This window comes from Guillardia theta (assembly GCF_000315625.1).
Source record: "Guillardia theta CCMP2712 unplaced genomic scaffold GUITHscaffold_113, whole genome shotgun sequence".
In the NCBI taxonomy this organism is placed as follows: domain Eukaryota; class Cryptophyceae; order Pyrenomonadales; family Geminigeraceae; genus Guillardia; species Guillardia theta.
Window position 1 is genome coordinate 76,269 of NW_005434561.1, and position 24,779 is coordinate 101,047.

At 50.5% G+C, this 24,779-nt stretch overlaps 8 protein-coding genes across 8 annotated transcripts; 2 read left to right on the forward strand and 6 right to left on the reverse strand.

Moving 5' to 3' along the window:
• Window positions 1-4,266: 4,266 nt before the first annotated feature.
• Window positions 4,267-5,945, reverse strand: Spo11-1 (meiosis-specific transesterase; the record flags this gene model as incomplete). Its single annotated transcript, XM_005823188.1, has 8 exons — window positions 4,267-4,464; window positions 4,517-4,797; window positions 4,843-4,878; window positions 5,015-5,088; window positions 5,154-5,312; window positions 5,366-5,411; window positions 5,469-5,832; window positions 5,871-5,945. The coding sequence occupies 8 exons, from the start codon at window positions 5,943-5,945 to the stop codon at window positions 4,267-4,269; spliced, it is 1,233 nt and encodes a 410-aa protein (XP_005823245.1).
• Window positions 5,946-6,607: 662 nt separating this feature from the next.
• Window positions 6,608-7,108, reverse strand: GUITHDRAFT_117588 (hypothetical protein; the record flags this gene model as incomplete). Its single annotated transcript, XM_005823154.1, has 3 exons — window positions 6,608-6,634; window positions 6,685-6,828; window positions 6,881-7,108. 3 exons carry the CDS (start codon window positions 7,106-7,108, stop codon window positions 6,608-6,610), a joined length of 399 nt encoding a protein of 132 aa, XP_005823211.1.
• A 167-nt stretch (window positions 7,109-7,275) lies between these two features.
• Window positions 7,276-7,883, forward strand: GUITHDRAFT_117589 (hypothetical protein; the record flags this gene model as incomplete). The annotated part of the gene is made up of 2 exons (XM_005823155.1): window positions 7,276-7,807; window positions 7,855-7,883. The coding sequence occupies 2 exons, from the start codon at window positions 7,276-7,278 to the stop codon at window positions 7,881-7,883; spliced, it is 561 nt and encodes a 186-aa protein (XP_005823212.1).
• On the reverse strand, window positions 7,869-9,398 carry GUITHDRAFT_145916 (hypothetical protein; the record flags this gene model as incomplete). Its single annotated transcript, XM_005823156.1, has 3 exons — window positions 7,869-7,950; window positions 8,022-8,367; window positions 8,615-9,398. 3 exons carry the CDS (start codon window positions 9,396-9,398, stop codon window positions 7,869-7,871), a joined length of 1,212 nt encoding a protein of 403 aa, XP_005823213.1.
• A 942-nt stretch (window positions 9,399-10,340) lies between these two features.
• On the forward strand, window positions 10,341-13,071 carry GUITHDRAFT_160160 (hypothetical protein). Its single transcript, XM_005823157.1, has 4 exons — window positions 10,341-10,440; window positions 10,489-11,258; window positions 11,311-11,394; window positions 11,446-13,071. The coding sequence occupies exons 1-4, from the start codon at window positions 10,362-10,364 to the stop codon at window positions 13,030-13,032; spliced, it is 2,520 nt and encodes an 839-aa protein (XP_005823214.1). The 5' UTR covers window positions 10,341-10,361; the 3' UTR covers window positions 13,033-13,071.
• A 295-nt stretch (window positions 13,072-13,366) lies between these two features.
• On the reverse strand, window positions 13,367-13,720 carry GUITHDRAFT_145918 (hypothetical protein; the record flags this gene model as incomplete). Its single annotated transcript, XM_005823158.1, has 1 exon — window positions 13,367-13,720. The coding sequence occupies one exon, from the start codon at window positions 13,718-13,720 to the stop codon at window positions 13,367-13,369; it is 354 nt and encodes a 117-aa protein (XP_005823215.1).
• A 4,587-nt stretch (window positions 13,721-18,307) lies between these two features.
• GUITHDRAFT_117593 (hypothetical protein) lies at window positions 18,308-19,889 on the reverse strand (the record flags this gene model as incomplete). Its single annotated transcript, XM_005823159.1, has 12 exons — window positions 18,308-18,366; window positions 18,411-18,462; window positions 18,507-18,563; window positions 18,609-18,710; window positions 18,828-18,863; window positions 18,912-18,971; window positions 19,025-19,139; window positions 19,192-19,237; window positions 19,283-19,389; window positions 19,438-19,473; window positions 19,548-19,664; window positions 19,723-19,889. The coding sequence occupies 12 exons, from the start codon at window positions 19,887-19,889 to the stop codon at window positions 18,308-18,310; spliced, it is 954 nt and encodes a 317-aa protein (XP_005823216.1).
• Window positions 19,890-21,737: 1,848 nt separating this feature from the next.
• Window positions 21,738-24,288, reverse strand: GUITHDRAFT_165807 (hypothetical protein; the record flags this gene model as incomplete). The annotated part of the gene is made up of 14 exons (XM_005823160.1): window positions 21,738-21,815; window positions 21,864-21,942; window positions 22,105-22,320; window positions 22,400-22,491; window positions 22,588-22,701; window positions 22,722-22,820; window positions 22,877-23,210; window positions 23,268-23,362; window positions 23,428-23,454; window positions 23,500-23,561; window positions 23,619-23,726; window positions 23,794-23,908; window positions 23,935-24,045; window positions 24,268-24,288. 14 exons carry the CDS (start codon window positions 24,286-24,288, stop codon window positions 21,738-21,740), a joined length of 1,551 nt encoding a protein of 516 aa, XP_005823217.1.
• Between the last annotated feature and the right edge of the window lie 491 nt (window positions 24,289-24,779).

Consider the following 24,779-nt stretch of genomic DNA (forward strand, 5'->3'; position numbering starts at 1 on the left):
ATGATGATGATGATGATGAAGATGAGGATGATGATGAGGAGGAGGATGTTGTTGTTGTTGTTGTTGATGATGATGATGATGATGAGGAGGAGGAGGAGGAGGAAGATGAGGATGATGATGATGATGTTGTTGTTGTTGTTGTTGATGATGATGATGATGATGATGATGATGATGATGATGATGAGGAGGAGGAGGAGGAGGAGGTGATGGTGTTGGAGGTGGTGGTGGAGGAGGTAGAGGAGGAGGAGGAGGAGGAGGAGGTAGAGGTAGAGGTGGAGGAGGAGGTGCAGGAGGTGGTGTGGTGGTGTGGTGTAGGCAGAGGGAAAGTCATCAATCATATGATGAAAGTCATCTTTTGGTTTTCAAGCGATTTGAGTTATGGGAGGAGTTGACGGCTTCTTGATTTGCAAGCTTTAGTGTTTACTTGTTTCTGCTAGATTGGTGTGCTCGTATGGGTGCTGGAGCCAGCGCTAACAAGCGAAGGAGGGAGCAGCCAAGAATTAGAAACACGCTCCAGTCTCGGAAAACAGGTAGGCGTCGGAGTGGTGATTTTGCGATCTCCAACTGAAGGTAAAGGAGCAGAGCAACGACTCGGATGATGTTGAACCTATCGAAGATGAGGAACATATCAAGCGAGTCCGATCATTGTTGTGCTCAGATTTGCAGCTAGAGGACAATGAAGTCAACAGTGCAGCGGTATCGGATCATTTCCACAAGATAAAGCAATCGAGCCTCAGGTCTCGCAGGTCTGCCTCCTCTTCGCTTGTAACTAATGCGGTGCAGCTATGGATTTGAGCGACACGTTCAAGAATGCTTGAGCCGTTTGAGCTCTGATGATCCACAGAACTTGCGTTAGAGGCAAGGTCTGGTCATCTCTTCGATGCGATGGGCTCGATCCTCTGCTGCGGAGGATCTATGCCATGAGCCGTATCGTCATAGACCTTCTCCTGGCAACAGATGATGATGTCAGTTCTGGCACTCTTGTCTCTCTGAATTCGCATGCGCGTTGCAAATGATCTTGAACATGAAAGGAATGAGGGAGCCTAGTAGGCATCGGGAGCTTGAAACTTGTGACGACTGATGGTCGGAAACTACCGCAGCACGTGTCACTGTGTATTCAAGTTGACAGTGAACGGCGAATGCGAGGAGTGTTTGCATAAAATTTCCCTAAGGTTATCTAAATATCATGTTTCATATTGAATATCAGGTCAAAATTGTCGCATCAGTGGTGCTTGTGACGGTCAGGCTGACTGGCGCTGATGAGTTATGACGGTTTCCGACCCCGCCCGCGGCCGGTGACTCCTGGGCCGGAGGCTCATCGCCGCGGGGGCCGCCTGTTAGGCAGCCTACGGTGGGCGCCCGCCGGGCCCGGCCAGCGCCACTGGGGGGCCTGGCAAGTTCCGCTAGGCCGGACTCTCGGAAGTCCCAACTCGCAACTTGGCAAAGCGGCCCCCGCGGCTGTGAGAGTCAGTTCAACCCGGGCCGCCAGTAAACAACCGTTGAACCGTTGCCGGCGGCCGGCCCAACTTGTTCCGAAGTTCCGACCGAGGTGAAGTTCAAGGTAATGTGACCGTTACAGTCAACCGTTGCGTGTCACTTTAGAATTGGGTAAGCGCGGAGATGAGGGCTTTTGGCAGCGTCAGCTCACAGACAGAAATGGCAGGGAATGAGTTCGCTACTGCGAGGGGAGAGAGGAAGAGGAGGGGGGGGAGGAGGGGAAGAGAAGGAGGGGAAGAGAAGGAGGGGAAGAGAAGGAGGCAGTAGAGGAGAGAAAGTGGAAACGCATGAAGATATGATGCTAGAAATGCTCAGCACCTTCGAGTCAAGAATGAACGAGGAATGGATCCCAAGTCCTTGGTCTCTCTCGCCTGCCCTCCTGTGTTGATGCTGATGCTGATGCTGTTGATCTTGGAGCTGATGCATGTTGTCAGGTTTCATAAGCTAGAGTTGACGAGCTCTCTGCTTGTTCGCTATGGCTGAAACAAGCATTGCCATGCGAATGATGCGTGCGGGGAGCTTAGTGGCAGCGCTATGCATGATGTGTGCGATGCTTCGGCTGAATGACTCGAAGCCCTCGGAGTTATCGATGAAGTTGAGAAGTCATGATGCGGAGGCGATCGGGAGCAGACACTCTGCCTCTCTTCACCCTTCCTCGTCCCCTCATGCGACTGTGCCGCACGCTCACACTCACCTCAAGGCAAGAGCTTTGCATGCGAGCTCGAGGAAACTTTCAGCGAAAGAAATAAAAGAGCAGCGGGAGGAGGACGAGATCTGGAAGACGGAGCAGGCGATGAAGGCACAGCTCAATCAGGAGACGAACGAGCGGCAGGGAAAACTCTGGCACCAGACTGTTGCCGTCGTGCACGCGCACGACCCCAACGCCAAGCTGATTGCGAAGCTGGAGCCGAAGGAAGGGGTTGTGAAGAGCAAGGGGCCGGCTGAGGAAGAAGGGAGGCAGACCAGCAGAGGTCGAGCTCATGAGGGTACGAGCTCGAGCACCCAGAACCTGCTCAAGGATCAGCTGGACAATTCACTCAAGTCGAAGATGGCAAACAGCTTTAACAGCATCCAAACGAGCGAGCAGAAGAAGCTGTCCAAGACAACTCGCAACAGCAAACTAGCTGAGACGGCAGAAGCGCATGCCAAGATGGCGAGGAGTGACATAGCGAAGATGCTGAAGAATCAGCTAGACTCGTCTGTGAAGGAAGAGATCTCTCGTGCTAAGCAGCTGAGCTCCTTCAATAGCAACTCTCAGCTGGAAGCGCGACTGAAAGCTGAACTCGACAGCAAGGCAAAGGAGCAGCAGAAGAAAATGCTGGAGGAATCGTCCAAGCCAAGCATGTACCATGCTCGCAAGAAGCTCAGCGGCTCCGTGGAAAGAGCAGAGAGAATTCGAGATCAACTGACGCGGAAGATGAAGGAGGAGGACGCGATCAGGTCGCAACTGAATCAAGCAACAAAACAGAAGGAAAAGGAGCTTTGGAAGGACCAGAGAGAGGGGAAGAAGCCTGCGGAGGATGAGGTAAATAGCCTAATTGTTGTTGACGCGACCTCAAACAAAGCGTGTGACTGCAGCATAAATCGAAGAAGCACGGTTTGCAATACTACCTCCGAAAACAGCTGGACAAGAACTCGGCCTCTTCAGAGAATCAGCTTTACCTGCAGAGCATGCAGAGCAAGCTGTTGGAGGGGATCAAGAAGCTCGTCTTGGACAAACACTTGGATGCGACGGACAGGCAGAAAGCGATTCATGCTGCTGAGATGAGACTCTTCAAGGCCTCGATGAGCGGTGAGCCGTCAGATCGAAAAGTCCAGCCTGTTTGTTACATGTGCTGACGTGTGTGCAGCCGCCAGGAAGAGGGATCAGGATGCTTCGTCTTCGGTACACGATGCTCCTTGCCAGAGATAAGTTTGACTCACAAGGTCATTGTCAGGAGCCTGAGCACCAGGCAAAGAAGGTGAACTCGGGGAAACTCTACTCCGACGAGAAGAATCTGCTTGAGAACGCACTCAAGGTACGCAAACACTCTAGTCTTGTGCTCTCTGATGGACTTGTTAGCTGCACGTCGAGGGGAAGTCAAAGTTCTTCAACTCTGTAATGACAGCGCATTGTGAATCTGAATGACGGGCAGTTCCAGGTGTCGAAGAGTTCCTCTGCAAAGCAGGATGAGGTAAGGCTCTCTTGTCCTGCTCCACTTCACCGCTGAGTTGCCACCAGGATACGAGGACGAAGCCGAGCTCTGTGAATTCTCGACACATGGTATCTTGTGATCAGCTGCATCATGGTTGACTGACGGAGGTTGAGATTCACGACATGGCGCATGCCAACCAGAGGATCAAGGACCATGTGAGAGCGCGGCATGGTGTCCCTGCGATCGCTGACGGTGTTGACAGTTCCGAGCGGACTGGGTTCCCTTCATGGACTCCCTGAAGAGCTCAAATGCGCTGCAGGTATGTGAAGCAACAAGCTTTCACCATGTTGAGCTGCTTCCAGGCGGCGGATCAGGCGGCAAAGCGGCTGGCAAAGAACCGGGAGAAGACTGTGAAAGAGGCTACTCAGGATATGGACGAAGCCGTTGAGTAAGACAGCCGCAGCTGGTCAAGCCCTAAGATAGAAATGGACTGCTCTTCTGTTATAATACTAAAATCTGGATTTCCAAATTTTGTTCGCTTTGTTGACAAAAATTGGACGACTTTAATGATTGCAGATTCACTTTTACCAAGAAATGTGCCGAATATTCTCAGCAGATCCCGAACAAGCGAACATTATGTTACGCTGGTTGCAAAATTCAATGTAAGGTAATCAAATCGGCAGATTTTGTCATGGATGTAGTGATTGGAGAGGTTTGATAGTGAATTGGATCCTCCCTGTGAAATAGCGTTCAAGCATTCGATCTCGTACTTTGAATCTTGTATCAACATCTCTTCGAGCTCGTTCCTCCACCTAGGATTCTCTTTGATAACCTTGTAAGAGGTCTCAGATTGACCTCTCAAAAGATTACTTCTTCTCGCTCACCTTCCTTTCGCACATTCGAGAAATTCTTGCTCGGTCTCTTGACGACAACTCAAGTCTTAACGCTTTGGGTACTCCAAATACTTTCATGTCGTTGGAATGCAAACCAAGCCATCGCATCGTAGGGCAACGAAGAAACTCTCTTTCGTGCTCTCGCGAGTGACTTCCAAACGCATATGTCAAAATAATCTCAACGCCATCTGGATCCCAGTCCGCAATTCCATAAATCGGGAGATTGGGATGCGATTTGCTTAATCGGCTCAAGAGAATCCGTGTTTGCACATCTGGCAATCTCAATCTGAATCATTCTTACTTGAAATTGTTTTTACCTGGGTAACCACAACCTGTCAACAGGATAGCTCTGCCTGCATATTTGCTGACAGCGTATGGAACGTTAGCAGCGATGGATATCTCAAGTGAAAGAGATTCTAAATAACCTTTCAATAAATTTGTCTGAATAAATTTGGGTTAGCAAGGAGCATCATTTTGCAACGTGCTGACCGTCACACAATCTTCGAAAGATGCATTCCTTTTCTACGACAAAAAGTGCATGGGCTTGGTCCACAAAAAGCTCTCTGCAACAACATGATGTGAACATTGGAGGCATTTTTCATGAAAAATTGACATTTCATGTGAAAACGATGGAAGGGTTGTTGGTCCTGAGTGACAATGAATTAAATTTCCTTGCAAATCCTTCATGACAAGAGCTCCATAGACTAATCCTTTGGAATACGAGACAATGTTGAGCTGAAACCTTGGGACATTACATATCCTCGCCAAAAGCTCTATTGCCTTGTCACTGAACAGATAATTCAATTACAGATCAAAGTGGGAGAGCTTAGTGACAGACACCTGTTAATTTGTTTTCCAAACACCTTTCCATCAGCATAGAATATATCTGCAATCAAAGCTCAGATGCCTGTTTTAGATCCTAGTATCACAATTGTGCATGAACCTCGCTTCGTGGACGTTTTGTTGGCTTTCAGCAAGGAACATACCAACTGTGCAACTCTGAAGAAGCGAGCGCATCTGAGCAAATTCTTGGAACTCCTGCCTCGTAATGACAGAACACCAGAGGAAAATTTAAATCCATCTTTTGGATCTTCAAAATCTAAACATTCGTTCGGAGAATCGTCCATGTACATTTGTCCTGACCGATATTTGATAGTCGGGAACTTGTCGTTGGCCAAAGCCCTAAAACAGTGCGCAACGATGGAAAGGACTCTGTCGAGAACTAGTTCACGCTGAGAATCTTTGATCGAATACTCTCTAAGCGGATCGGATGATTCAAAGGCATCCAGCGCATTGAAGACTTCCTCCTCGGTACTGAGCTATGTCAGAGTCTGTTCAAGTATACAATGCTTGCATACGTATCATCGAAATCCTTCATCCTGTTGAGAAGAAGCGATAATAAGGTATTGCTTGATTCCATACCAAACGATTCAAACACATTAAATTTGTTCGAAATTTCTTTGTGGCACTGGTCCAAGCATAAGCATAGACTCTTCGCAAAGCTCTGATGACTGCAGTTAAATTCATGGCAGATCACGCGAATGAGTCACCGGATGAACAATCTCTTCGCGAACTCTTTGTAACGACTCACTCCCCATTTCTGTGATAGCTTGTCGAAACATGCTTGAGATCGTTGATGTTAATGTCGACAGTGGCACAGAATCACCCCCGGTTTCATTCCAGCTGATGTAGCAAGTAATTTCTGTGTTGTCCTCAAGTCGAGCTCTCCGTTCTGATCGTTTCACCCGATTTGTGTTGCCGTAAAAGCTGCACGGCGTTGAAATGTACTTTTCAAAGTAGGTCAGAAACTTGTCTATGTTTTCGAAAGGAGATATGTTCATGGGAACGCAGTTAAGAAACGCAAAAATTTTGATACGTGACTCCGGCTTGCTGTCAGGATCATGAGCCTCACAACTGGTATGCAGTCCCACCCAGACATGAACCTCGGCACCTGCAACTTGTTTCATGATTCGATGACTTAACTCGCTCTTCTGATGTTCTGTCAGTCTTTGAAAGTTGGTCTCGAACGAATTGCGAACTTGGAAACCCCCATACACAACACAGAAGTTGCTTGCAACGGACTTAAGCCTCACACATACCGACTGTGGCCTTACTGGTCAAAACCAATGGAAATGATAAGCACAAAGCAGATGACTTACTGGATTCAGGCGCTGCAGAAGCACACAGAACTCTTCTAGTGCAGCATGTCCTTGCAGACATCCAACAGATCCATCGAAGGTCAAAATTAGGATATTCGATGACTGAGTGCCAACAGTTTGAAATGAAGAAAACTCCCCCTCAGTCTTTTCAATAAGTTAGACAAAACAAACATTGACGCAGAGAGCCTTTACTCACTTTTTCGTCATCATCAGCCATCCTGGCATTCTGGCAGATGCCGTTCGATACAAATGCTGACAGCCACGATTTTTCCTCCTCGATGGATTCGAACAGAAATCCTTCCCCGTCGTCCCCGATGCCGACTAGCCATTTGTCATTTCTCTGCTCGCAGATGATTTTAAAGTCTCGGCATCTTCTTCGGGTCGCCGCGTAGCTCAGCGCCTTGTGCATAGCTGCGCCGAGCATTTGGCGGGAAAGAAGTTTGTGGCTTTCACTCTAATAATATTTTATTAATAAAGGGTCGCCAAACTAAAAACCCCGTTCCCCTTCCTCCCCTTCCCTCTACGATTTTTCGTGCTCGGTAACCAGGTTGATATTTCGGCGCTGTGACGTGCCAAGGTTTGCCCATCAGGATGGTCGAAGAAAATGATCACACAACGAAGAAGAAGACGGACGACGTCACGCTGCTTGCATCAGGCCTAGACGAAATGCTTGACGCCTCAGCCATATCTGGGGGCCTTCTCGACGAAGACTCTTGGTTTCTCTTGCGTGCTGAGTCCCTCCGGAGAAAGAACGTCCATGATGCCCAAGAGACGGTCACACAATCGCTGGACACGCAAGAGCTGAAGTTGAGCGAGATCCTCCCCACGGAGACAGGCTTGCAGACCAAGAGGAGGAGAGTGGAACGAGCTTGCGAGTTCTGCCGAAGGAGGAAGCTCAAGTGCGACGATCAGAGGCCCTGCTCCAGCTGCGCTGGGAGGATGACAGGCTGTAGAGACTGTCACAAGGGAGCTGAGTGGGAGGCGCAGCTCGCCGCGCTAGGCAAGAATGCTGGGCTCTACTGGAAGATGCGCCACAATGTTTCGCAGGCATGCGACCGTTGCAGGAAGCTCAAGTCCAAGTGTGGAGACACTCGACCATGCTGGCGCTGCGTGAAGAGCGGGTGTGCGGACAAGTGTGCGGACGAGGCCAAGGTCTCAAACTCATCGCAGACACCAGAGTCAGACTACTGGGGGAGTGACGGGGAATTCGATAGGGCGAAGCAGGAGTCGCCGCTGTCATCGTCCCCCGCCTCACCTGCCGTGTCGCTGGTCAACGATCACAAGCTCGAGTGAATGAAAGAGCACGTGTGAGAGCCTTTTGTGTACTGAAGCTGTACCTGGAGGGATCGTTGAGGGCCTGGGCCTTCATCAAGCGCTCCATGTTAGCGGTGTAGCCGTAGGTTCCAGTGACAACGGCCATGGGGGAGGTGGTGAGGCGGTTGGAGATGACGAGCTTCTCCACCTTGTCACCGAGGAGCTTCTTGTACCACTCGATGAGGTCCTTGAGGTTCTCCTTGGCCTTCTCCCTCCTCTTCTTCTCCTTCTTCTCCTCCTTGTCTCCGAACTTAAGGTCCTCCTTGGCTGCGTTCATGAGCTTGTGGTCCTCGTACTCGTCCATGTGCTGAACGGCGTACTCGTAAATGGGGTGGACTTGCACAAACCATGGATCATTGTCAAGGTTTGCTTGCAGTTGCACAATTTTATTCTGGATCAGGACAACGAAGATGCACAACCATTGGATGAAATTTCGTTACCCATTAAGCACAGATGTGATATAGCTGTTCCTGATCGATTGCAAGAGTGCGACCGACCGCTCCGCAATGAACATGGAGCGCCTGCGTACACCTTATGTTATCACCCACCGCCGGGTGCAAGTGAAAGCAACCACAATCACCTCATGCGTTCTGCCCTGGTGCAGAGGATGCAGGACCTAAATCTTCGCCGTCCTCCTGTTCGGTGATCGTGGTTTCCTGTCGTTTGTTCGATGTGTCCGCTTGGCGTGCATGCCACTTGAGCTTTTGCTGTTTCAGTTCACTTTCTAAAATATACCGCACGTCACTTGGCAAGGTATGGTCACGCAGTTCCCGTGTAATTCGCAGGATCTGAGATACTATCAAGCGAGTTGTCCGCGCATCGACTTCTGCAAGTCTGGCCACGGACTCAGCTTCCCTTGCCTTCGACTTTGCTTCCCTTGCCACGGACTCAGCTTCCCTTTGATTCCATGCATCTCTACGAGCATGTTCCGCAGACATAATGATACGATCTATCGAAGGGGCGGCATCGTTCACAGATCCAGTCATGCTCGAAGATGCTGTATCGGAATGTCGTGACGAGTAGTCTGCCATAATAAGCTTCTGCTTCTTTGCTGACCCCTTCGATCTTTCATGACATTCCTTCTCGGATGCGATAGGGGAACCTCTCTTTTTACCAACCTTGGCACTCCTGTTCATGCAGTCGGGTACTCCATCAAGGAAACGGTTGCCTTTCAGTGGCGTTATCAGCGACTTTGTATAGTCGGTCGATGACTTTTCATGCCCTTTGAGACGCTTTAACATACGCAAAGACTGCCTTGCCTCGTCGTCATCGTCTTCGGACCATTCTTCATCCCATTCATCACGATCATAAAGATCATCGGTACGTTCGTCTTCAGGCAAAGATTCCTCATCCCATTCATCAAGATCATCAAGATCACCGCATTTTGTCGCTTGCTGCATGTCAAGCGGTGGCGAGAGCAACTCACGAAATGCAAGCGCGCCAAAATTGCAACTATTGTGCCACTGAGCGCGGCCGACCGCAGCGAATGCCGGGCCCGGCACCGGGTGAGAGCCCTCATCCCCGGTAGGAACTTCTAGAAGAGGTGACGTGGAGCATAACCGTTGCCGTTACATCCACGTCACCCCTCAGTTTCTATCACCCCTACCCTCCTGTCTCTCCCCCCACCCCCAAGAAAGAATCAGAGGACAATTCGACCCGGTGTACCACCTCCAGACCCTGCAAGAACCCTACATTATGCCTGCATAAGTACCCATATTCACAGTACCCCTACCCACCAATGCACTACGTCGTCCACCCTCTACCCTATCCTTACTCACCCCACCTACTATGTGTCAACCCAACCACCTACCCTCCAGTTTGATCACTGCAGGGACCTAAGTTCCCCTACCCCTACTCCAAACACCCCTACCTCCCTTTATACCCTAGCATCTCACAAGGGGTGTTGTTGTCCACGTCACATTCCGGACCCCTGGTCAGACACCACCCCACATTTGACTTTTACCACCCCGCAAAACACAGCAGATACCACCCCCACCCCACGATTATCTAGAACAGCCGCAGCCTCCTGTCTCCCTCAGAGCTCCACACAGGTCGCGACATGCACGCATGCTGTTGTAGTCCTCCCCTCGCCCGCGATCTTGTGCCCTCCTCCCTTTCCTTCTTCTCCTCCCTTACCTCCATACTTGTTTCGTATTCCTCTCCTCCTTTTCTTCATACATTCCTTGTTTTCATTTCGTATTTACCTCTGCATACGCTAGTGTCTGCCATTTCTGCTGCATTCTAGACTTTGAGTGATTGTTGTCTTCCTGTTCCGCTCAACGTTTCCGCCTTGATATCTGTTTAACGGTAACTGACATGCTGCCTGCAGCACTTTTTTGTTGTTGGATAGTGCGTGGAAGACAATGGGGGACATCAAGATCCTTCCTATTCTTTCAGCGACGCTCCTCGTTGCTTGCTTGTTGCAGGCATGCTTTATGACGGGTCAGTCTTGTTGCTGGGCTTTGCACTCCATTTGACATTCCATTACAGGCGTTCACTGCGACGGAACTCCTGCCGCCTCGGCTACCGCCGATGGGGACCTCGGAACCGACAAGGCTGCCTCGACGCTCAGCTATGACGGCTTCAGCGCGGAGGAGAAGAAGGCCCTCGAGCAGGGTGGACAAAAACAAGAGTTCCAGGCCGAAGTCGGTCGTCTCATGGACATCATCATCAACTCGCTCTACTCCAAGAAGGAGATCTTCTTGCGTGAGCTCATCTCCAACGCTTCCGATGCCCTGGACAAGATCCGCTTCCTCTCGCTCACCGACCCCAAGGTTCTTGGAGAGGGTGATCAGTCGAAGTTGGAGATCCGTATCGAAGCTGACAAGGAAGCTGGAACCATCAGCATCAGCGACACTGGTATCGGCATGACCCGCGAAGACCTCATGAACAACCTTGGAACTATCGCCAAGTCCGGAACCTCCTCCTTCTTGGAGAAGATGGCCAAGGAGGGCGACATGAATCTCATCGGTCAGTTCGGCGTTGGTTTCTACTCCGTGTACCTCGTCGCTGATTCAGTGACCGTCGTCACTAAGCACAACGACGATGACCAGCACGTGTGGGTCTCCCAGGCGGACGCTTCCTTCACTGTTGCCAAGGATCCCCGCGGAAACACTCTTGGCCGCGGAACCAAGATCACCATGAAGGTGAAGGAGGACGCTACTGAGTTCCTCGAGGAGGACCAGCTCCGTACCCTCATCAAGCGCTACTCTGAGTTCATCAACTTCCCCATCTACCTCCAGACTACCAAGACTGAGGAGGTGAATCTGCTGTGCTTGTGACTTGACGTCGTTCGCTGACTCAAGCATGCAGGTTGAGGTTCCTGATGAGGATGCCGAGAAGAAGGATGAGGAGAAGAAGGACGAGGAGAAGAAGGAGGAGAAGAAGGATGAGGACGTAAGTTGAATTTGCCTGCAGCCAACAACCAGTGCTAATCTTTGACGACAGGATGTTGACGTCTCTGATGTTGAGGAGGAGGATGAGTCCAAGGAGGACAAGGACAAGCCCAAGACCAAGAAGGTCAAGAAGACCAGTAAGGAGTGGGAGCTTGTCAACGACACCAAGGCCATCTGGGTTCGCTCCCCCAGTGACGTGAAGGATGATGAGTACAACAACTTCTTCAAGTCTCTCACCAAGGAGTTCGACGATCCTCTCGACAAGATCCACTTCACTGCGGAGGGAGAGATCCAGTTCCGCTCCATCCTCTTCATCCCCAAGAAGGCTCCTTCGGACCTCTTCGACAAGCTGCAGACCAAGCAGAACAACCTTCGTCTCTACGTTCGCCGCGTCTTCATCTCCGACGAGTTCGACGATCTCATGCCAAGATACCTCAGCTTCATCCGTGGTGTTGTTGACAGTGAGGACTTGCCCCTCAACGTGTCCCGTGAGATGCTCCAGCAGTCTCGTGTCCTCAAGGTTATCAAGAAGAAGCTTGTCAGCAAGGCTCTCGACATGATGAAGAAGCTCTCTGAGGCTGAGGAGAACGCCATCGAGGCTGAGGAGGAGGAGGACAAGGAGGAGGAGGACAAGGCTAAGGCCGAGGCCGCTGGCAAGGAGGAGAAGAAGGAGGAGGACAAGGAGGAGGAGGAAGAGGAGGGAGAGAGTGAGGACGGCGAGGAGGCCATCAAGAAGTACAAGGACTTCCACGAGTCCTTCGGCAAGGCCATCAAGCTCGGCATCATCGAGGACACCAAGAACAGAAAGAAGCTCGCCAAGCTCCTCCGCTTCGAGTCCACCCGCACCAAGGACGGAGAGACCGTCTCCCTCTCCCGTTATGTGAAGAGGATGAAGGAGGGACAGAAGCACATCTACTACATTGCTGGCGACAGCAAGAAGGACCTTGAGGCCTCTCCCTTCCTTGAGAAGCTCAAGAAGCGCGGCTACGAGGTCATCTTCATGACCGACCCCATCGACGAGTACGCCGTTCAGCACATGGACGAGTACGAGGACCACAAGCTCATGAACGCAGCCAAGGAGGACCTTAAGTTCGGAGACAAGGAGGAGAAGAAGGAGAAGAAGAGGAGGGAGAAGGCCAAGGAGAACCTCAAGGACCTCATCGAGTGGTACAAGAAGCTCCTCGGTGACAAGGTGGAGAAGCTCGTCATCTCCAACCGCCTCACCACCTCCCCCATGGCCGTTGTCACTGGAACCTACGGCTACACCGCTAACATGGAGCGCTTGATGAAGGCCCAGGCCCTCAACGATCCCTCCAGGTACAGCTTCATGGCCTCCAAGAAGACTGTGGAGATCAACCCCTACCACCCTGTAATCATCGAGCTCAACAAGAAAGCCAAGGACTCCCCTGAGGACGATGAGACCAAGGACCTCGCCAACGTGCTCTACGACAGCGCTCTCATCACTGCCGGATTCGACATCGACGACTCGAGCGCCTTCCAGAGCAGGATGCTCAAGATGCTCAAGGCTGGCCTCAAGATCGACGAGGATGCCAAGGTCGAGGAGGAGCCCGAGGACGACGGAGAGGAGGAGGAGGAGGAGAAGAAGGAGGATTCTGAGGAGAAGAAGGAGGAGCTATAAGCGGTGAAAGAATGTTAGATTGATTAAAACCAAGTAACGAATCTGACTCTCATTCGATTCTTCCTTTCATCTCAACCATCGCTGGTCAATCATGGGGATTCGTTCAACAGTGTTGTCTCTACCTGCCGATAACCTGAAAGACTACCTTATCCTGATGCCACGCACTCAAAAGAGTGAGCATTCCTGCTCCGTCTGCCCCGCATTTTCCACATCACAGGGATACCAGACGAGATACGGCTGGAGACGACATGGCTTGCAAGTACTTACTGCATGATTCATTCAATCCTATCTTTACATCATAGTACACAAAATGCTCTCACACGTGCTCTTTCATTCACTCGAGCTTGTGATCGTTGACCAGCGACACGGCAGGTGAGGCGGGGGACGATGACAGCGGCGACTCCTGCTTCGCCCCATTGGCTTCCCCGTCACTCCCCCAGTAGTCTGACTCTGGTGTCTGCGATGAGTTTGAGACCTTGGCCTCGTCCGCACACTTGTCCGCACACCCGCTCTTCACGCAGCGCCAGCATGGTCGAGTGTCTCCACACTTGGACTTGAGCTTCCTGCAACGGTCGCATGCCTGCGAAACATTGTGGCGCATCTTCCAGTAGAGCCCAGCATTCTTGCCTAGCGCGGCGAGCTGCGCCTCCCACTCAGCTCCCTTGTGACAGTCTCTACAGCCTGTCATCCTCCCAGCGCAGCTGGAGCAGGGCCTCTGATCGTCGCACTTGAGCTTCCTCCTTCGGCAGAACTCGCAAGCACGTTCCACTCTCCTCCTCTTGGTCTGCAAGCCTGTCTCCATGGGGAGGATCTCGCTCAACTTCAGCTCTTGCGTGTCCAGCGATTGTGTGACCGTCTCTTGGGCATCATGGACGTTCTTTCTCCGGAGGGACTCAGCACGCAAGAGAAACCAAGAGTCTTCGTCGAGAAGGCCCCCAGATATGGCTGAGGCGTCAAGCATTTCGTCTAGGCCTGATGCAAGCAGCGTGACGTCGTCCGTCTTCTTCTTCGTTGTGTGATCATTTTCTTCGACCATCCTGATGGGCAAACCTTGGCACGTCACAGCGCCGAAAGATCACTCTGGTTACCGAGCACGAAAAATCGTAGAGGGAAGGGGAGGAAGGGGAACGGGGTGAACGAAAGATTCTAGCAAGGGATCAGAGAGTGTCGAAAGGTGATGGACAAGAGGAGCGGAGGATTGACCGAACAAAGACGGGCTGGGATGAGGATGCACTGGATTCGAGGCTGTGCAGAGATTGATTGCGAGCAGGGGGAAAGGGCGGGGAAGGCAATTCAAGGGGAAAGGGATATGGGGGACTAGATGGTACGGGGTCCAGTACTGTGAGAAACAAGGTAGGGGTCTGTCAGCAGATACGCCCCCTCCTGGGCGAAAATACAATGGATGAGGATATCATGTCAGCATTAACGTAAGCTTCATTCAAACGATGTTATTTAACCTTCTTTCGGATGATGATGACAAATATGACTGGAGTAAAAAACCCTGACCGTGACAAAAGGATCGCATTGAACCCCCATGTCCTCACCAAAAACACTGGGTCCATATGATATCGGTTTGGATTGACCAAGGGTATTTGTATAAAATAACAAAAAACTTCTTGTTCACTTATCAACCCTATGATTTACACCACTGGTGGCCTTAAACTCAGACCCATAATTATCTTTGTACCAAGATGGATTAAAATAAGTCCATCAGCAACTGTCATCACTGACCCCTCATGTCATAAGGTCTCAACCTTCGTGGGTAGTCCAACGAACCTCAACAGAACGGGTACTGTCGTATCAGTCTTCCAGGGGTAGTAGCTTCTTCATTCGGGGGTGGGGTTATCCTTCTCTAAAGGACCCCCCGTGGTCATGTTGAAGGTTGCTGATGTCATCCTCGATTTACCCCTAAAAGGGTGGGAGGGAGGGTATCGGTCCAAGGTGATCGATTTCTTATCTGAGTCCCTAGTGTATCAGAGCGATGCCCCATACACACTCCAGCATCCTCAAAAGACTTCTTTTCCGGTTTTGCGGCTTTACTAGGCTTTTCTTTAAAAGACATGGTTTGGTGTCACTGTGCTGACATCGTTTCGTACGAGAGTCAAACAAAGTTGCAGAGTTGAGCTGAAATAGCAGGAAAGCAGCTAAAAGCAGCACGATAGAGTTCGATTTAAGTGAGATATAGGTAAATTAAGATGGAACTGACTAAAATCTTAAGGGGGGAATGAATGACTGCATCACATGGCCTGAAATCTCAAAATTCACTTTACTCACAGCCTCATGTGTGACTCTCTACTGATCTCCAGATTGTCCTCGTACTGATCTTTAACTTAACTTTGAGTAAAGCCTTGAGCCCTCAGTGACAAGCTTCCGACTAAGTAAACTGCAGTGGCGGACTCCGGCGGCCCCCGACCGTATCCGGACCGGGCCGGCTGCTGACCGTCTCAGAACCGGGTAACGTGGCCCGTGGCCGGGCCGCATATGATACGCCGGGCCCGGGTCCGGGGGCCTAGTGGCACTCAGTATAGCCCGTCGGTGACTCGGCGGTGGTTCAGTGTCAAGTTTGGTAACTTATTAGTAAAGTGACGGTGATCACGGTTAACCCATTCCATGGCATTTCAAAGTTTTCTAATGCTCGCTTTTGATCATTTTCGAGCGGGGTACCTCAGCCCAGGATTTTTGAATGGTCGGCGCGCTGAAAATTTGTACCAGAAACTTCGATAATGGTTGAAAGTATGTTTGAATCGGGGACCGTGTCGAGCAGTTTTAGGTTTACAAGTATTCTTGCTTCCTCCAAACAACAAGGTTTCAAACATTAAAACTATTTTTGACCTTACACGCTTTTACACGCCTGGGGGGTGCATATACAACCAAATCGCCTGCCCTACCCTTCCCCCATTGCTGCATCCGCACCCGCCGGCGCAGGCGGCGTTTGTTTGAATCCCAGATGGCTCTCAGCCAATGGCTCTTTCATCGTATTCAAGCTCCAGGCCATCCAAGGTTGGATCATGTGTGAATGTTTGTACTTTTTGCGACATACTGCAAGACGACGTTTCAAACAGCTCGAGCTTGTTTTTCAAAGGAAGCTGTAGGAATCAGCATCGCCATGGATTCCAGAGCCTAGGGCTGTTTTCGAATCCTTTTGATGCTCATTGCAAGATGGAGAATTGCTCGTTTTTGGTGATCAAGCATCCACAACCCTCTTTCGTATGATTGAGCTTCGAGCACATCTCTGACTGTAGAGTTGTTTGGTGTCAAGATTGTTCTCGTAAAGGATCTCTCTGATTAGGCAATTGATTGTTGTTTTGGTTGGCATTCTACAAGACCCATACTTCCTCCTCTCTGTGTCAACCAAGCACATAAGCATAAGGCATGTCAGTCGTGTAGGCAACTTGATTGCAAATAGATCGCAAGTGTAAGATCGATGAACTATTCAACGCCATGAATGCCGGATGTGAATGAACTTCCCTCAGGACTTCTCAGTATCAGAACCAGCGAGCTAAGACATAAGGTAGAGTCTCCATTGAATATCATTCCTGCGAATGTAATGTTTTTATCAGTTGTGGGGAAGAGAAGCATGGAGACAAGCGGGTGCCCAAGCGAATAGGAACATCTTGCGGATGTAGGTTTGGACAAAGACGGCGATGATTCCGAGGTTGTGAAACAGGCAGCGAAAAGATGCTGAGGTTTTCGGAGTTCATAAACATGGCTTGTGACGAGCATGTCACACGTAAAGCGATGGAAAACAACAAACAAAAATTGTAAAGCAATCGAAAGCAACGAAAATCAATGGAAAACAACAAACAAAAATTCTTCTCAAAGGTCTCACTCCTTGACTTCAACCACTGATTGAACATCTTTTTGACCTCGGTCATATCTCGACAAATCCGATTGTACTCCGCCGCTGAACAGAAAGTTGTTTGCGCCATCGTTTCAACGAGTGGTGCCGGGTTTGCAATCGAGAAGTGAGAGATTTCACAATATTTATTATTTTCGATGTCGTCTTCATGAAAAAATATATACCCATGCACTCTGAAATTATCGTGGAGATCATCGTTGGCATGCTCCAACATGCAAGGAAAGCTGAAGAAACACATTTTTGGTATAGCATTTATTTCATCCGTATCCTTGTAAATTGATTGATAACAATCACGGTTTCCAACTTTGTTCAAAATTCTTTTCAGGGCCACACAGGGCACTCGATTAGTTATAATGGTTTCGTCTACATGTTCCAAGAGGACTCCATTGTACATGATGTACACTTCGACAACCTGTGCATCTGAGTGCAGCGATTTGATCATGCCCAGTCGATTCACTTCAACGCCCCTGTGATCTTCACACTGATATTGAACCCCTGTGCCAGGCTCAAGTATGATATTCAAATTACTGCCTGGCTTTTTCCAGTACATCCTGGGCAAGTCTCGATCATCAACTGACGTATGCAGGATCATTCGAAGCTTCAAATCTTCAGGTGTCTTTGACTCATCACAAGTCTCTTCCTGCTCCAAGAATGTATCGAAATCTTCCTGCCTTCGCCTTCTCTGAATTCCATTTGTTGCTGATACACGACGGTGAAGATTCATTTGTTTGGTGTCTATAACTGGAGCGCAAGGGAAAGGGAAGCAACGGGGAGGGAGGGGAGCAGGGGGGAGGGAGGGAGCAGGGAGGAAGTGAGGGGAGCAGGGGGGGAGGGAGGGAGGGAGAAGAGCATGGAAGGAGGAGGGGAGGGATACTTGCAATGGAGATCTCAGGATTTTTAATGAAAATTATTTGCTCTTTGATCGGGGGCAAAGGGACCTGTGTATAACCCTACCCCCTCCATATCAGATAAACATACCGGTACACAGGGTAGAGAGCAGCTAAGAGGCGTGTAAGCCGGAACTCAAATGCTTAAAACGAATATAAAAGAGTACTGAGTGGTACAAATCATTCTGGTACAAAATTGACTAAAACTGTATGCTTATGATCAAATTAACAGGTACAAGTGTTTGTTAAAAGGATATTAATTTATAATTGGGCATTAGTAAATGCCATGGAATGGTGCTCAGTGACTCCGGGACTCAGAGTCTGAGCCTCATCGCCGAACTCACGCCCGGCCGGATTGCCAGGGTATCATGAACATTCAAGCCACGTTTAAGCCCAAGTTAGTGAGCAGAACAGAACTTAGCCCGGCATGCTGACTCGAACGGTCAGAACCTAGTCGGAACTTTCTCAAGCTAACTGAACTGTGACTTGATCTGGCCCGCGCGATGGCGGCGGCCTGCCACTCCTGGCCTTAGCTGACGATGAGCTCGAGCTGGCAGGTCAAGGCCCAATGATCGGTGATGTGTGTAACTGTTGCACATTTTGAGAGGAAAGGGGGACATGCCGCAGCTCACCTTCTGGGATCGGCCTCTGCCCCTCAGGGATTACGAGGCAGAGCTCCTTGACCTAGAGTAGGCTGAGTGAGGGCGGGAGAGAGGGACGTCCTCTACCTGCTGAGGTTTCATCCCGCGGCACAGAATCGCGTCGTCACAGACGCTTCGCAGCATCTGCGAGGAAATGTGAGGGAGGAGAGCCTTGCGGAGAGCCCTTACCCCGCCCCCGTACGTCGTGATCCACCTCTCAGCAGGGCTACCGTCCTCGCCCGTGTAGCCGAATGTTGGCCGCATGTGGTCCACCACCGGCTCAGCGCTCGCCTGCAGTGTCATGAGGCCCGTGGGAAGGAGAGCGCACAGAGGAAAGACGAGGGGGAGGAGGAATGGAAGAGGAAGTCGTCGATGATGGCAGAAGTCGGAGAGGATCTGTGAGGTTACTTTGGCTCGCTTTTCGCTCCTCAAGCTGGCATTGACCTGCACATCCTCAGGTTTGGAGACACCAGGCTGTCAGGATACCTCCACCAGGTCGCATCGCTCATGTAGGCGGCTCAACAAGTATCTGGCAGCCGAGGAGAGAATTGGCTGAGGAGGATTTGTAAGAGGAAGAGCCGGGGGCCGGGAGCAGCAGCTCATACCTGAGAGTGGAAGGAGCTGAATCTGATGTTGAGATTGAGATCGGCGGCCAGGATGAGAGGAGATGACGATGGCACTTGTCGTCCGATGAAGCGAACAAGCTCATCCGCTTGCGATCTTGCGAGAAGTGATCAGTGAAGTTGGGAGGATGGTAAGGACATTGGAGCACCTGCGGGCAAAGCGGATGGGCCAACTGGTAAGGGACGAGTAAGGACCTAGTGCTGCGGTCAGTCGTCAGCCTGACAGTCCTCATTCCCAACCGTTCGCTGAGGCGTCGGGAGCGACGTGGGCTGTCACGACATGAATGCCGTTCTCGAGTTCAGCATGCAGTGCTCCGCGATTGACGTTGAAGGACTCGACCGACGGCCTGCAAGAGGAGCGTGAGAAGTTGGTGAATCCTGGCAGAGAGCAAAACCCGAAGCAAAGGTCCTTCCATCTAACGATCTTGAACCTGAGAAGACAGGCTGTCATTTCGGGCCAGGCACCAGCTGAGGAGAGCTGAGAGAAGGGGAGAGCGGAGCTTACCTGGATAAGATAACAAGTCCCGAGTTGATGGACAGGGTACCAGGAAAACGAGCTATCGCAGGAGGACACGCGGCATGGAGAAAGCCCAACCTCTTGGCACCTTCGATCAATCTCTTTCTGTTGGTTTCAACACATCATCACGACCATCGGTCGGCCTTGAAGTCTCAAGTCAAACCTGTATCCCCCAGAGAGGAACAGAGTTTCGTAGCACTCTTGCACACAGATGACGTCGAGCTGGTCCTCATGCTTCTGTAGGAACGCGAGGAATGCATCAATCCGCTCACTTTTGTACTGTAAGCCAGGCGTCGCGTCAAGATGCGGGAAGCGAAGTGGCGCAGTCATACATCATTTTTTCTTGGGAATAAAAGGAAGCTGCCAAACCCTATAAAGATTCGGACCAGGACGACTCCGAGAATGAATCTGGAAGAATTGAGACAAAGGAGGGGCAAGGGAAAAATACCCGGAAGGGACTAGCCAGAGAAGGAAGGAAAGCAAGGCAACAGCAGCGCTGGTGTAATATCCTCCGGCGAACAGCACAAAATGAAGACAGACGTTGAAGAGGAGAGTGGCGATGCAGAGCTACATCAAAGTCAGCAACAACAAGACATGGAAAATGTCTTAACAGAGAAGTCAAACAGAGAAGGTTCATACATGTCTGGGGAAGTGACGGTTCCGAAGTCCACAAGGAAGGACGCACAGATTGACCGTCATCACAGTGACAGACTTTCTGGACGGCAAACCTCGCCTGCATCCCTCGGATCTCATTTTCCCAAAGGCTGGAATGCGACCTCAAGAACTAGTCTTCAGTGTAGAATGCTCTTTCCTGGCTCGCAGACTTGACCCATTCTGCAAATGACCCACTCTAAAATCAACCGTATATAGGATTCACTGTAAAGAAGCTGTTGATATCAGGACAGGTATAAAAACAATAGAGATAAGAGGCAATCCTATTATGTTTGTCCAACGAGAGACTCTGATCCTTCGATCACTGCTGCTCCTTCTGATCTTCTCCCACTGAACTACGAAATACCTCTTTTCTTCACTGGTTGTTTTCTTTCTATTCTTATGCTCTGTTTGAAATAATTACCCACTCTTATTTGAGAATTTACCAGATCCCCTCCTTTGATTCCTTACACACTTCACCTTTTCTTCATGCCTCTCCCCCTTTTACTCCATAAGTGCCGCCTTCTCCGGTTCACCACGATGTAACCACTACCATCATCTCAGCTTCACTCATCTCCAGTCGCTTATCCTTGCTTTGATTCTTGGAAATCCTAAAAATCCCCTATAATGCTGTTATCGGTACCCCTGCATTTATTATCCATCCTTAATCTTTTCTCCACGCTCTTATCTCATATTCTCCCTGAGATCTTATCTCATCCTCTTTCTCCCCTTCTCTCCCCCTCCACTCTCCCCTTCTCCTCTCCTCTCCACCCTCCCCTCTCCTGCTTCCCTCCCTTCCCCTGTGTCCCTGCTCAAAATCATTTCCGACTGGCTGGTTGGGAAAACATCCTTCAATGATAACCGGACCCCCTTCTCGGATGACCCCACATTCCCCCACATTTTCGCCTACTTGCTACGGGTACTAATGCAGGTAATGCATCCAAATACCCCTTCCCTCACGAGCACTCGGTGGAAGTCACAGGTACCCGTGTTTCTGACTACCCTACCCGTCTTAATCACTCAAAACCACCCCCGTCTCAACCTCCTCCCCACACCCCCATACCAGGAGTACCCCCAGGGACTTGTGACATCCAACTCTGTTGTACACTTTCACACTACTGCTGCGGGGGAGCCATGATGAAAAAAAAAGATTTAAAAAAAAGATAAAAAGAAACTTGGAAACCAGTACGAGAGAGGGCAGAGGAGGAAGGTGAAGGTAGGCGCGGGAGAGGAGGAGAGGAGTGAGAGCTTGCTAGAAAATCATACGTTAGCACACGATGTCCCTGATATGAATGCAAAGTACGATGATACTGTTATCAGAGCTCTGCCAAGGTAAGCTCAAGCCTGTTGAGCAAGAGTGGGCAGCAAGAGAAGCGATGGTCGTCACTTACAACCACCAAGGCAGCAAGGGCTCTATCGGCTACGGGACCTCTGGAGTAGATACAAACCCTGTTGGGCGACAGAGTGTACAAAGTACAGTGGTATGTCCTCTACTGGTAACACTGTAAGACTTTGAGGAGAATATGCTTAGCCGAGGTCCTTAGCGTCGCAGTAAACCCCAGTAGAAGCGGATGGGTCTGGGTTGTGGCTGAGGTATCGACAAGACTACAAAGAGCGTGATGTCACATGCTTTTCATCCTCTAGAGCCTTTACTTCAAACGGGCTTGCTGCTTCTAGCTGATGCTGTGGTGTGCCCTCGGACTCTGTGTATGGAGCGAGCACCAAGTTGTAACTGAGGCATGTCATGGCATGACCAATCGGCGAATCAATGCATCTTGGTTCGGCTGTTCCGGCTCGCTTTTATTGAGTATCCATTAACGATGTAGCCTGTCTCACCGACGCTCTCCCGACAACCACCCTACAATGCCAGCTCCTGTCAAGAGCCTATGCTGACTTGAAGATCAGGTTGTAGTTTCCGCTCCACTCAGTGCGTCGGTAGCTTCTGCGCCCGTCGCACAGAGCGGCCACGGGAGCAGCAGTAAGCGTGAAGATCACGACGACGCCGTCCAAAGTCGGAGAGACTGATTGCAACGAGTAAACACGCGTCCCCCCTTGCCCTTCTCCTAGTACCTTGTCAAAGGATGCTGAGATCAAAGTCTTGCCGTCCCAACTGTCACATACAAGGCATGAGAAGGTTTAAGAAAACATTCAAGATATCAGAAGTGTGCAGAATCGCCATGGCTCCCTACCTGATGTCTAGATCTCGGACTGTTCCAGTGTGCCCCACCAGCTGGGCAACAACCTTCTGGCTAGTGACCTTCCAGCAGTACAGCTTCTGATCCTGCGAAGTCACATAGATGTACGCCCCCGAAGGATGCCAGCAAGCTCGCGTCTAGGAAAGAGCCTCACGTTCCACACGAGCCTCCAGTCTATTCACCTGACAGAGCTCGTCGTTTACAGCACCGTAGTACCATCGTAGCTGCGCGCTGGAGCCCACAGGGTACAAGACCAACCTCGACTTGCGGGGTGGGGTTAGAGCGCCAGAGAATAACTAGGGCAGAATGAGCATACCTTGTCAGTGGACGCTAGCAAGTACTTCCCATCAGGTGAAGGGACAAGGTCCAACACCGTGAAGCTGACATGGTCGTCGCCTTGCTGGTTGAGATTGACCTGGCACCGTTTCAGATTATCCATCGGCACGACGAGAAGGGAGTCGTTCTCAACACCTTCATATCTTCCCCACTCTGCGTGTCTAGATAGTGCAGGTAGTTGTCTCCCCGGATTGATATCACGAGGGTTGCAGAGTCTGAGAGGAAAGCAATGGCTTCCGGGATGTTGACAAACTCCTTGCTGCGGAACTTTTCGAAAATCGGAGCCTTAGGTGCTTCCAGCGCTTCCCCTGGTTCCCCTTCGACCACTTTATAGATATTCACGTGCTTATCGTGGCCGCAGGTTGCAAAGAGCTGGCCATCAGGGGACCAGGCTCCTCGGATAACGTATTTGTTGTGGTTTTTGAAGGTAGCCACTACCTCCCCTGTCTCTGCGTTGGAAATAGCTGCACTGTTGTAGGGTACGAAGGATCAAACGCCTGCTCAGCCACATTCACAAACATAGCACCTTCCATCCATCGCCGTGGAGAGCAGGAGATGAGGCGAGGTAGGGCAAAATGCAAGGGAGAGCACAGGGGATTCATGCGCGACTATCGTTCGCAGCTGTGTATCGAGCATGTCACAAGAGGAAGCCTCTTGTATGCAGAGAATCATCAAGGTGTGTTCACCACTTTTCTTGTCTCGAAGTCAACGATCTGCCAGAGATTGTCAAGAAGCATCAAACGCAGCCATCTGCATACTTTCGTCGATCGGTCGGCTGAACCTGTAGCGATGTACTCTCCATTCGGACTGATCTTCACAGCTGACCATCAAACAGATTCAGACATGGCTGGATTTGAGCAGGATGGATTGCAAAGACCAATGATGTTGGCTGAATGAACATTCCTCAACTCTGCAGCAAAAACAGACGGGAAGCTAACATCCTCGGGTAGGCTCAACAGGTCTTCCTCTGCGGCTCGTCGCTCTTCTGCCGCCCACAGGCCATGTGAGATGGTGAGAGGAGCACTCAAGCTGAGGGCGTCTGAGCGACTGACCTTCAAGAATGTCCACAGGTCGATCCTCAAGAGAGTTCTTCATCTCCACGAAGTCATACAAGATCGAGCACAGCTGCCCCCCCAACTCAGCTTCCTCTGCCTCAAAGCCGCTTTCCTGCTCCCGAAACCACGTCAGAGAACCAACATCCGGTCAGAAGGAGGAGATGCCTCCTGTAGAGTCCTCAGAGTTCGCAAGTAACCCCTTTCTTGGAGCCACTGCTGTATGAGCGAGTTGATCTTCTCCTCATCCATCTAGACATCAGTTATCAGTATGCCTCTGAGATCATGGACTTGTCAGGATCTTCACTGAGCTTGACTGATCCACGTACCAAACCTCCCTCCTATTTTCCTCGCCATCCTACTAGTCTGCAAGTTGTCGAGCCATATCAAAAAAACCCTCATACCGCTTGTTGGTTTCTTTGGCCCTCATACCGACAAGTCCATTCCGGCCCGCCGGGCTCAGGGCCCGGACACCGTGGACATCTTGGCGGCCATGGTGTTCTCCCTAGGTACACTTTAATTGGATGAATCTAATTTTAACGAGTAAATTTGAAATATTCTACAATAATGTTGTAGTGGCAAGTCGAATCATACCCCACAAACCACAGCAAACGAAACTGATCACTACCCCCTTGTCTCAATGATACAACACCCGTGGTTGTTAAATGATTGCTTTAGACGACATCTACCCCTACCCTCATTACGTCCAGTGCAATGATGAGGGGGTAAGGTTAGACTTTTAGTCTATAGGGGTGGGTATGAGGGTAGGGTTCACGAGAAGTGGTTCACACCCCTACCCCCTCAAATCAGCTGTGCAAGGGAGCGATCCCACCCCCATGGTGCTGATGAGACGCATCGCTAGGTTGGGTCATAAAGACTCGTAGGCTGACGTGCAGGGAGACCCACTGGGGTGGTATTTCAGATTTTCAGAGCCTCTGGGGGTGGGGTGGACTTAAAAGGGGTTGGGAAACTCAAAGGGTCCTGTG